General features: G+C 42.7%; 1 protein-coding gene across 1 annotated transcript in view; it reads right to left on the bottom strand.

Annotated features, from left to right (window-relative positions):
- Window positions 1–12,537, bottom strand: part of ATM (ATM serine/threonine kinase) — a 586,955-nt gene that overhangs the window by 415,843 nt on the left and 158,575 nt on the right. The window contains exons 16-17 of the mRNA XM_029602465.1: window positions 10,072–10,161; window positions 3,410–3,584 (exon numbers count right to left, since the gene is read on the bottom strand). Coding sequence (XP_029458325.1) covers window positions 3,410–3,584; window positions 10,072–10,161 — 265 coding nt within the window. The remainder of the gene's footprint in view (window positions 1–3,409; window positions 3,585–10,071; window positions 10,162–12,537) is intronic.

Below are 12,537 nucleotides of genomic sequence, written 5' to 3'. Positions count from 1 at the left end.
GCTGCACTCTGAAACGAGAGCGTGAGGGAAAAAAGGACTAGGCCTGCTTAGGACGGTCGTCAGGCAGCTTATGAATCTTGTTGTCTCCCAGAGATTTAATAAGCTGTTCAAGGTCCTCACCAAAAAGCAACTTACCCTTGAAGGGAAGCGTGCCCAACTGCGACTTAGAGGAAGGATCTGCCGACCAATTCCGCAGCCAGAGAAGTCGTCTGGCCGACACCGCTGACATCATAGCTCTGGCCTGCACCCAGAGTAAGTCGCAGAGGGCATCATCCCCGTATGCCACTGCAGCTTCCAGCCACTCTGCCTGTTCCACCTCTGCAGACGGGAAGTTCTGGGTGCTGAGTAATTGTTGAACCCACCTGAGACTTGCCCACTGCATGAGACTGCTACAGACTGTCGCCCGGACGCCTAAAGCCAGGACCTCAAAAATCTGCCTGAGATGCAGTTCTAGTTTGCGATCCTGAGTATCTTTCAATGGCGTACCTCCCACCACCGGGATGGTGGTTTGCTTGGTGACTGCAGAGACCGAAGCATCCACCTTGGGAATCTTTAGCATCTCAAGGCATTGGTCAGGGAGGGGATAAAGTTTATCCATTGCCCTACCCACTCAGAGGCCTGATTCAGGGGACTCCCATTCCCAGAGAAACTGCATGAGCATGGGATGGAAAGGGAACATATGTGGAGGAGCCCTAAGTCCCGCCAGGACTGGGTCCACATTCCCGGGAGTAGAGGCAGAAGTGGATTCTTCAGGTAGGACCTCAATCCCCAGCTCATCTAGCACAAAAGGGATGAGCGGATCTAGCTCTTCTCTTTGGAACAACCTGAGGACCCACAGGTCGTCCCCCTCAACAGGTGGATTTGGAAGAAGTAAAACTGTATCCGGATCAGGGGTAGGAGAAGGCTGGGGAGGGTCAGGGGGAGTTGGAACACCCGGTACGTTCCGGACCCTGACTGAGCCCTGCGGGTCTGGAACCTTAGAGGGCTTGGAGGGGGGGGGGTCTGGAGAGGGATCATCCTCTTCCTGCAGACTGCCTAAATATTTGGAGGCATGAGAAGCACAAATTCAGAAGAAAATCGAGGTTTAGCTTTCTTGGGTATTGGGGAGGAGGAACTAAGGCAGGAGGGTCAGGGACCCCATCCGGGGAGTCCACAGGACTTAAATCGGGCGGCAAATCTATAAAATCCGGCTCCCCTCCCACCTGAAGCCCCGATTCTGTGAGAGCAGAGCTCAAAATGGCTGCTGTTTAGAGTGGGAGGGAACCTAGAGACACGCTTAGGAGTCCAACCGCGGGCTGCCGACCTCGCCGCCATCACGGAGGGACCCTCTCCGCCGGGGAAACATGTGGAACACAGCCCATTGTGGGAGAGTCGCAAGGCAGGTTTCCCGCAGGCCAGGCAACCCGCTGAACACGGCATGATGAGAGGAAAAATGCCGTGGCAAAATTAACAAACTGTTGAGCCTGGCTGCAATCGCAAGCGGGAGCAGGAGAGTGAACCCTGCTACACTGCCTCCCTGTCAGAGCCCAGAAAATGCGGGTAAGTTGTTGCAAAGGCAAAATTAGGCTCTTTATCTGCTGTAAAGCTGCTTTTTTTTTTTTTTTTTTTTTTAAATAGCAGAGGTATCGTTTTTCTTCCCTGCACCGGGACCTGAGGTTTTAGACTTCTCAAGGGTCAAAGCAGCCAGAGAGGGGGAGTGACTGGACCACCAGTTTCACCCCAAGCCAGGCAGAAGATCACCGGGGAGGAATCCTAGGCTGAACAATCAAGGGGCAAGCCCCCCTAGGACCCTGCAAGAGCGAGGAGACAGAACTGTCTCCCTTAAGGAACAGGTTTTGACTTACATACCAAGAAAAGTTAATCAGCTTTCTTTTTTTATTTATTTATTTTTTATTAACAAATGAGATAGGTAATACTTGCTTGATCCTGAAAAGTTATGAAGAGAAAAATCTCCCTGAGGGAAGAAATTTAGGAAGAGATGGAACCGCAGGTTCAACTGCCTGCATCTGCTGAGACAGAGAGATACTGAAGGGACGCAGGGAGGGCTCTGTCCTGATATAGGATACCCTTTCAGTTTTTCTCTGTCTCCATCTGCTGGACAGGAGGCTCAACCCACTGTCTGGACTGATCCGGGTACGTACAGGGTATGTAATTAAAATATTTCCAATTGCTGAAAGATCTGAATTTATTAAATAAATATGTTTAGAGGGATATTATTTTAAAGTGGAATGATTTTAATAGAAAAAATGTATTACACAGAGATCTCAACACATTTATAAATTAAATGAGAATATGAATGAATATGTTGGATTTGTGTGAGGGGTGATTAAGATTAAAGGAGAGGAAATAGGTCTTAAATAGAATAGTATTGTTAAATGTATTCATAATTTGTTTTGTTATTCACAATACATATATAAATTGTTAATATATTGAGAAAGTTTGAGGATATGGAATTTCTGGATACAAAATTATGTATGATATTGAATGACTTCTTATAATTGGTCAAATGAAAAGCATGTATGAAGTTAATGATCTATGTATCCTACTTTCCTGGGTTTGTTTTCGATGTGGAGGGAAGTGGTTGGGGGATGGGTAGGGGTTGAAGATATTAATGTTAATATTGTATTTTTTTAAATCATATTATTGTAACTTTCATTCATTAATGTGTGTTAAAAGAAAAACTCACTAAAAAAGATTTGAAAACAGTGGGATCCTGACCTTTCTGTATAGAAATGCAATATGACATATAATATGATTATTGATGATTGCTAAATTTGCAATTATGTTAATTTATTCAATTTATGTATTACATCATATAGCAAGTCCTTAAATGATTTACAAACATTATATAGTATACAATAAAAACATTACACAATGACCTGCCACTCTACCCTTCCCATCATCCAAATGCCATAAAAAAAAAGCTAGTTTTTTTTTTTTATTTTTTCCCAAATGATAATGCATCATCTGTCTAAGCTTCTCTGGGAAATAAAGTTACAACTCCCAAGAGATTGACCAGCTCGGTGTGGCAGATTAAGGTTGGTTGGGTACCATCTGGAAAAGCCACAGGGACTTAGAAGGCTGGAATTTGCACTTGATTTTTTCTACAGATGAATATATTTTGACAACATAGCTACCTAGTCAACACACAAATTCCCAAATGACAGCAAAATAAAGTTTGTAAAGTTCAAAATCTAATATCCAGAAGGAAGCAAGGAAGAAGCAGCAAATATGTACACAAACTCTTTCCTTACTCTCCCTAATCAAAAACAATAGTTGATGCTTGTGAGTCTGTACACAACTGATCAATCATACTCAGTCATAGGAGTAAGAAATAAAGGGGAAAAAAGTGGATGTAATGGCTGAAAAATTGTTAAATATCTGCATTTAATACACCTCTTTTACTTACCAGTAATGCTTTGCAGCTCACCAGTTTCATTTACATCATTCATATCCTGGGTATCATCATCATCATCAAATAAGTCCATAGTTGGTAAGCTTTCCACCTCCATTCTACTCTCTTCATGGTCATCTTCCAAGAAATCTATTTCAACAGAATCACTTGGAGTTCTGGTGCAGGCTACCTTTAATACATAAGCATTAGAGTGAAAGTAAATCTCACCCTTTCATTTCTGGGAACCAATTTATTTTTTCACCTATCTGGAGCTTTTACTTGTTACCCTTCCATTAATAAGATGGAACATGACATCAGAAAATATGATTTCCGATGCAGTTATATAGCATAGTTGAAAGAAAATATTAGTTCCAAGTTCAACCTTCTTCACAATACCTATTTATTTTGGTCATTCTGTGTGACAATCCAGAGAAAGATTAAAAAATACCTTGTACAACTTCAGATATTTATAGTCACAATGGCAACATAGGGATCTTTGTGTCAGTTGAGATTTCTTAGTTTGCACAGAGACCATTTTTGTGTTCATAACAAGACCTCTTTTCCCTTGCAATCCTTGAAGTGAAAGACAGGTGGCAATCTCACTCCTGCTGTGTTCGGTAGTTTCTGGAAGCTAGGGCTAAAAAGATTAAACTGCTACCTATCCTGAAGTGAGGCTTGAAATGCATACTTCCCTAGTCTACACAAGGTGTAATGTTGCTACAAAATTGCGACTGATCAGGAAGCCAGTGACTTAGACTAGTACTGCTTGTACAATGTCAGCACTAGTGGAGAGCTCAGAACCCACTAGAACTCTCCAGTTTTAGATGGGAGTTAAGAAAAACCAGATCTGTACCAAGGCCATGCCCAGCTCCATATATCCTAGTACAGAGCTTTCCAAAGTGTGTGTCGCCTGAGGTGTGCCGGTGTGTCGCGCAAGCCCGGTGCACGTGACACACCGGCAAGTGGGAGCCAATGCGGCCGCCGGTGGAGCTCATCCCACTGGCGGCTAAGCAGTGAAGAATCGTTGTGCTGTGTGCCGCAGACACACAGCAGGAAGATCTGTAAGGCCGTGGTGAGTTCACATCACCACGGCCCGAAAAAAAAGGGCACGTCTAAACGTGCAGGTGCTCTGCCTCCTTCCTGCCCACGCAGCCCCGGAAGAAAAATGTTGCCGGAGCCGCACGGGCAGGAAGGAGATGAAGCAGCCGCGTGCAGAAGAGAAGCCGCATTGTTGCAGCGGGCGAGAAGAGGCCCGGTAGTAGGGCCCCCACCGCGGATTGGATCGGCCCGAGAAGATCAGAGTCGCCGCGATTGGCCTGAGAAGATCAGGGCCACTGCAGAGCCGATCCTGCAGCGACCCGTGAAGAGGAGGCCCAGAGGTAAGAGAGAGGCTGAGGGCCCGTAGAGTGCGTGTATTAGCTGAGTTGAGAGATTGGGTGCCTGTATGAGCTGAATTGAGACATTGTGTGCGTGTATGAGGTGAGTTGAGAGATTGGGTGTGGGAGTGAGGACCTCAATGTTTGCAGAGACAGCATGTGAGAGCCTGGGTGTGAGAGAGAGACAGCATGTGACAGTTAGAGCCTGTGCATGAGCAAGACAGCATGTGGGAGTGAGAGAGCGCCTGGGTGTGTGAGAGTCAGACAGCATGTGCAAGAGAGAGAATGTGTATGAATGATTGTATGAGAGAGAGAGAGCCTGTGTGTGTGTGTGAGAGAGAGAAAAAGCATGTGAGAATGAGAACCTGACTGTATGTTTGAGGGAAGAAGATAGATGGAGAGAAAAGAAATAGAAAAAAAGACAATATGAAATGAATTGGCAAAAAAATAAGAAAGGGGAGGTGGAACAAAAAAGCCTGGGACCAACCGATTAGAAAACTAAGATCAGACAGCAAAGGTAAAAAAAAAAAAAAAAAGAAATAAATTACTTTTTACTGATTGGCACATGTAATCTTTGTTAATGTCAAGAGTAGCACTTTCTCTATGCGGATCTCACAATGTACGAGATCAACATGGAGGAAGTGGAAACCCACGGGGCCTGCACAGAGGAGGCAGCAGAATGGGCTTCAGTGCCAATAGCAGAAATCAGCGCCTCCCCAATAGACATGCGGCATCAGTGGCAGCAGAGGAATGAGAGAGGCTCCGAGGTTGCTGGCAAAAGAAAGAGAGGGGGTCTGCCTTTAGTGTGTGCATGTGTATGAATGGGTGCCTGCCTGGGGGTGTATGTGTGTGAATGGATGGGTGCCTGCCTGGGGGATGGTGAGGGAGTGGTGTGAAAATGAATGGGAGCCTGCCTGGGGGTCAGTTTTAGTGTGTGAGAATGACTGGGAGCTTGCCTGGGTGTGTGTGTTTGTGTGAGAATGATTGGGAACTTGCCTGGGTGTGTGTGTTTGTGTGTATGTGAGGGAACCAGAGAGAGTGTGTATAGAAAATCCAGGGGAGTAAGAGTTTGTGTGTGGGGTGTGTGTGGAGGGGGAGAGAGTGTCTTAGAGCCTGAGAGTGTGTCAGTGTCTGTGAGAGCGAGAGGTTATGGTGGGTATAAGAGCATGAATGTGTATGTATGTGACAGTGTATGTGTGAGAGAGAATGGACTTTTATTAGTATGGTTTTACTATTATAACTGATGCTTTATGTTTCTTGATTTTATTTGTTTTATGAGGAATGGTGGTTCTGTTTTTCCATTGTTAATACACAGAGTCTGGCTTCTTGGAGTTTCCATTTCAGTTTTTGTCTAATTTGTGCTCCTTTATTTTGTATTCTGTATTTGGTGAGGGTCTGTCTCTGCTCTGTGTGTGTGACCATGATGAGAGATTCTGCTAGCATAGGGATCTATAGCAATCGGGTTTGTTTTGTTTCCTCAGTAGGTGGTGTATTGGTATTCTAGGACCCAGTGTAATATTTACCCATGCTTTTTCACAGGTAGGGTTATTGTTGTTTGAGTCCTTGGTGTTATTACTGTTATGTTACAATGGGATTGCAGTATAGATTTTGAGTGTCTTTTTTGCGAGGTTTTATTTTAGTTCACAATGTGCCTGGCAGTGGAAGGTGTTTGTGCTGCTGTTACTGTGAGGTGACACCAGCATTTGAAAATATCTTTTAGTATGATGAGCTGTAAGGGAAACATCCAAGCTCCATTGTTTGGGGGAATTTCAGTGGATGCACAGAGTTACAGAACTGGAGGTGCAGGATTTATATTGACATTCTGTCCCTTCCTATAAATTCCAGATTTCACTCTCATAGCCATATAGAATTAGTTGAATGAGGCTATCAAATAATTATATAGTGTGAAACTGGCCAGCTTTTTAAAATTATGCAGAAGACCCTTTGGACTTTTTTATTAACACCAAATATTCAAAAGCTGTGTTCATCCCATCAAGCTCATATATCTCATTAAAGAGGTAAACTGAATAACACAATAACTTTGTTTTATTATTGTTACTCATAAATTATAACAATAACATTAATCTTGGAATATTATATATTTTTAATATAAACGAAAGGTTTTCACAAGATATGTTGTGTCGTGAAACATTTTATTATGTATATATTTAAGGAAATATACATAAATTGTCGAAATACATTTCATTCATTTAACCTTTAACCTCCGGTTTGCTTGTAGACTAATTACTGTGTCCCGAAATTATGTTTGTCTAAAAAGTGTGTCACCAACATGAAAAGTTTGGAAAGCTCTGCTTTAATACCTCAGATCAATCCAGACCAGTGGGTTATATACTCCCACCAGCAGATGGAGGCAGAGAACAAACTTCGAGGCACAGCTATATAATTCTAGTGCCATCTGCAGCTCTCAGTATTGGTCAATCCCCAAGCAAAAAAATCATTAAAAATAACCTTTAAACATCTATTCACCCTGAACAAGGCGAACATCCAGAAAAAAGAAAAACATGGGGGTTGGATTCCCCTAAGGTTGGAAACCCTGCCCCATCTCAGTTAATATTCCTTCAGAATTCTTCAACACAGTAGCTCCTCTAAAGGACAGCCAATCTTTTGGCAGCAACATCTGGGTGGGCCTCTGGACTGATCTGTGGTATTACAGGAACAAACGTTAGCAGGTAAGAATCAGTTTTCCTTTCCTAGACATACCCAGATCAGTCCAGACCAGTGGGATGTACCAAAGCCACACTACACTGGGGGGGATCCTGAAAGACCCGCTCGAAGCACTTGTTCCCCAAAATTGGAGTCCTCTGGCGCCTTAACATCCAAGCGATAATGTTTAGAAAAGGAATGCAGAGAGGACCAAACCACAGCTCTACATATCTCTTGTGACGAAACCAGCTGACACTCTGCCCAAGAGGCCACTTGTGCCGGCGTTGTATGCATTGTTAAGCCGACCGAAATGGCAAGGTCGTTGGAAATATATGCTGAAGCAATGGTCTCCTTCAGCCACCTAGACAGAGTGGCTTTGGGCGCCTTGTCCCCTTGCCTAGGACCACCAAACAGAACAAATAAATGATCCAATTTCCGGAAGGGATTGGTGATCTTCAAATAGCGCAATAGAATCCTACGCACATCCAACAAATGCAGGTCTCTATCTGTTGCCGAATCGCGGGACCAGTCTGGGAAGCCAGGGAGGTCTACCGACTGATTAATATGAAATGCGGACATCACCTTAGGCAGAAAAGACGGCACCGTGCATAAGGACACTCTGTCCACTGAAATCCGCAAAAACGGATCCCGGCAGGACAGGGCCTGTAATTCCGAAACGCGTCGCGCTGAGCAAATAGCCACTTAAAAGACAGCTTCTGGGTCAGGTCCTTCAGAGAAGCCTGACCCACTGGCTCAAAGGGTGGTACACACAAGGCCCGTAGGACGAGGTTCACGTTCTACTCTGGGCACAGTTTCCGAACAGGCAGCTTCAAATGCTTGACCCCTTTGAGGAAGCGAACCACATCGGGATGGCAGGCCAGGGATCTGCTGTCTATTCATCCCCTAAAACATCCCAGAGCGGAAAACCTGAACCCATAGGGAATTATATGCTAGGCCCTTGGTGAGACCCTGCTGTAGAAAAGCCAGAATATGAAGGACGGGCGCAGATTCCGGCCCGATCCCTTGTGGTGCACACTAGGACTCACTGTCCACCCTTGCACGTATGCCCTAGAAGTGGAAGGGCGCCTGGCCTGTAGCAGCGAGGCAATCACCGGCTCTGAATATCCCTTCAGTCGCAGACGTCGCCTCTCAAAAGCCAAGCCGCGAGAGAGAAGCGATCCTCCCGATCCGAGAAGATGGGACCCTGTCACAACAGGTCCGGTAAATGCACCAGCCATAAGGGCCTGTCCGTGGCGAGTCGTACCAGATCTGCAAACCAAGGGCGACGTGGCCACTCCGGAGCTACCAGCACTACCTGACCTCTGTGCTGTTCCACTTGTCTGAGGATTTGACCGATGAGAGGCCAAGAAGGAAAGGTGTACAACAGAATCCCTGTCGGCCATTTGGACACCAGGGTGTCAAGACCTACCGACCCCATCTCCTTCCGTCGACTGAAAGAAACGCGTCATCTTCGCGTTGAGTTGGGTCGCCATGAGGTCCAACTGGGGAGTCCCCCATCTGGTACAAATAAGGTTTATTGTCTTTCAGTCATTCTTTGACATAAAAGCATGCAAAGAAAAGCAACAGAGAATTAAATGGGAAATCACACTACCAATGACATTATCCTTTCTTAGCACAGTTCCAGTCACCAGCAAATCACTTTGCCAGTTCTTGAAGATAAGGAGTCGTCATCAGTCTTTATGCATACCTGGGAACTCTCAAGATTTCACCCTGAGACTCTGGGAATTTGCACCAATTGCAGGGTCTCAGGGGAACACTACAAATCTCAGGGCCTCTCTTTATACAGCTTAGCCACTCCTCTTCCTCAGTAAGCCTGCAGAGAACAGGAGAAGTGGGGTAAGCCTGGAATAGACACTTCAAGCAGCTTGTGGGGAGAAACCGGAGAAAGGCTGAAATACACACACAACTCAGTCTGCAGCTGTGATTCCAGGACTCAGCTAAGGGTAGAGTGAGGATGCATAAATCATGGAGCTGAGACTTATAGGTGGAGGGAGCAAAGGTTTGGGGTGAAGGAGGAATGAACGGAAGAATGCTGGGTCATCTCGGGAGGGGGACAGGTGATGGTGATGAGTGGGAGAAAAAGAAAGAGAAAGCTGATACATATTATTCCGTTCCTTCCCCCTCTCTCCCACCCTCTGCTAATCAACAGCAATCTTAGGGTAACCACAACTCACAAGTTCCCAGGTATGTCTCTATGGTCTTCAGTAGCAGACAACCTACAGAATCTAGACTAAAGTAAGTGTGTAAAAAACAAAAAGGTATTGAATGACAGAGCATCACTGGTGAGAGTAGTCCCCTCCTACTCTTTATTCTATTATTCTCCAGCTAGAAAGTTGCAATCATATATTTACAATAAGAATCAAAGAACAGCATCACTGGTGAGTTGTCCCTTCCCATGTTTTACATATTCTATTATTCGTAAACTAGAAAACTGCAATAATATTTATATAGCAAGCATAGAAAGTGACTGGCAAGAGCACCTTGACAAATAACTAAATGATAGCTACATATTTTTTAAAATTTCATCTATTTTACCATTCTCCTAGAGTTCCTAATACTGCAGAGATTGTTAATTAACATATGTAACTTTGGAATGGCAAAGTAAAACATACTTACTAAATGCTTACAAATGTCAGCAAGTTCATTCAACATCCTCGATGTTAGCAGGCGCAGATGTAAATCTGAAATGATCCTGCTTAGACTGTTCTGTGGAAAAACAGAAATTGGAATTCTCTTATCAATCACAGTTCTAATAACTCTCAGTCTGCACAAAGAGTAATTTACAGGTTGTAGTAACATGAGACCAAGACTCCTCTACTACCCAAACTCAAGTTTAATTATGAATATTTACTATTTTTTTTTATAATTGTTAAAAAATTGTGATGCATCGTGATACTTCAAAACTGAGCTTTAAAATTGTAAACTGCTTCAAGCATTGTGTAGATACAATTAACCAATGTAAATTAATAAAAATTATTCTAACATCAGGCAAATCAAGACTTCTCATCCAGTTGAGAATTTATCGCTAGCAGTGTAGTCTAAAAAAGGTTCAAAGATAAAATTAACACTATAAAATATCAATTTGATAAATTTAGTATGTTGCAGCAAACACAATCAATAATAATATTTGTCATCTGCAGGGATAGTGCAATATGTGTTAGTGTTAATGGAATGGTGCATGAAGGTACAACAATATTCCTATTCATTTATTTCTCTCTCTCAGTCTGCACCAAAGGACTACAAAAGCCATAGCTTAAGGGATTACATTTCCCTTCAGCATGAAGAACCCTTTCTCCAAATTTGGCATCCTGAAATGACCAATTATTTATTCTGCAATATTTAATAAAGAAATGTACAGCATGCCAAGTGAATCTCTTTCAAAAATATGTCTTCCTTTCCTATATAGGAAGTAGTTATTGACCTTGTAGAAAAAGAATTAAATGAAGGAACAGACTTATTTGATCTTTTATATATTTCTGAAATATATCTAATCTACACTGATGGCTCTGAGGATGGTAGATATTTTTTGCTTCCTCCAAAAAAATAAACTGTTCTTATTTTCTAAAGATTTCTGTTCTTTGTAAATAAACTTTAAAGCTCCCTTAATATATATAAAAAAAAGGAGTCCCTTAACATGAAGCAAGTCCCAGAATTGTGTAGATAAGATACTGTGGTAGGCCATGTCAGGTACTGTGGGGTTCAGGGCTCACTCTCTCTGGACAAGCTATTGGACCTTGCAATTAGCTTACTCCTGGTTACAGGGTTTGCTCTGTTTAATTTACTGTGTCTTGAATGACAAGCAGGAGCCACGCCAGATTGGCTATGGCAGGATATCCATAATAAATATGCATGAGAGAATTGCATGTACCGTCTTCACTGTATGCAAATATACTTCACACATATTCATAAGATATCTTGAAAGCCACACTTATTTGTGGCTCTGGAGGACTGGAGTTGGCTACTCCTTGCCTAGGGTATTTCTTCTGTGCCTATGATTGTGCTTTTTGCTGGTTCACTGAGAATTGTTGCATCTGTGCCCTAGAATCTCTTCTCTAGGCTCTGGTATTTCTGAATCCTCGTACTCCTGCCTATGTCTTGTTAACTTGGATATCGTGGTTATTCATCTCTGCCTAATTGTTTCTGCCTACTGAAATTGTTACTAAAATAATGTTTGTCAATAAACTAGCACCACACAGATCCCTTGAACTTTGTTTCCAGATGGGTTCTAGCCAGCAGGGAATTCTAGAGGGTCCCATCCTTAGTTGCGGCTCACGTCTCAGCCAGGGACTTTCCAACAGGTTAGCACATACTCTAATGAAGTTTGGTCTTTTATATTTAGTAACATAAAACGCAGTAATAAATGCAGAAAAGGACCAATTGGTCCGTCCAGTCTGTCTAGCAAGCTTCTTATGGTAGTAATTACCAGTATCAATACCTTTATTTTGTTTAAATAAAAGTGCAAGCAAACATGATTTAAAACTCAGTTGATTGTGAAGACTTATTTCAATGGACAGAATGTCACAGTGACAAAATGTATTATGATATATCCTCCTTCTGCTGTATTGGCAGCAATATGCACTCATTTTATTCAGTTTGTGAGATATTGTTTTTGACATTTTGTATTATATTCTGTGTGATCAGTTCTGTAAACCACCTCAAAAAGTTTCTAATGGAAATGTGGTAAAAAAAAAAAAAAAAGAAAGAAATATGCTTGGATGTAATCCCATATTCAGTCCTTCAAAAAGAAACAAATATAGTCTTCATGGACAACTATGATGGTATAATTTCTCTGTTTACACCAGGGGCAGCGGTTGGGGATGCTGAACAAACCAACTCACCTCTACCCCTCTTCCCTTGTTGTCACTACCGACTTCTTACTTTACACTTAGTCATTCTTATTTACATCCTATAGAACAATTTATTATTAACACACAATGCGAAGTACAACATTATAACATTACAAAACAGAACTGTGTATACTAGTACAGGCTGAGTAACTGAAAAATATCAAATTATAACAGTCAATAATATTTGTCAGTTCCTTGTGAATATGGAAGAATCATTTTACTGTCCATTTACAAA

This window comes from Rhinatrema bivittatum, chromosome 5 (assembly GCF_901001135.1).
Source record: "Rhinatrema bivittatum chromosome 5, aRhiBiv1.1, whole genome shotgun sequence".
Lineage (NCBI taxonomy): Eukaryota > Metazoa > Chordata > Amphibia > Gymnophiona > Rhinatrematidae > Rhinatrema > Rhinatrema bivittatum.
The sequence above is the reverse complement of the archived record's forward strand: the minus strand, read 5'-3'. Positions and strand labels throughout refer to the sequence as shown.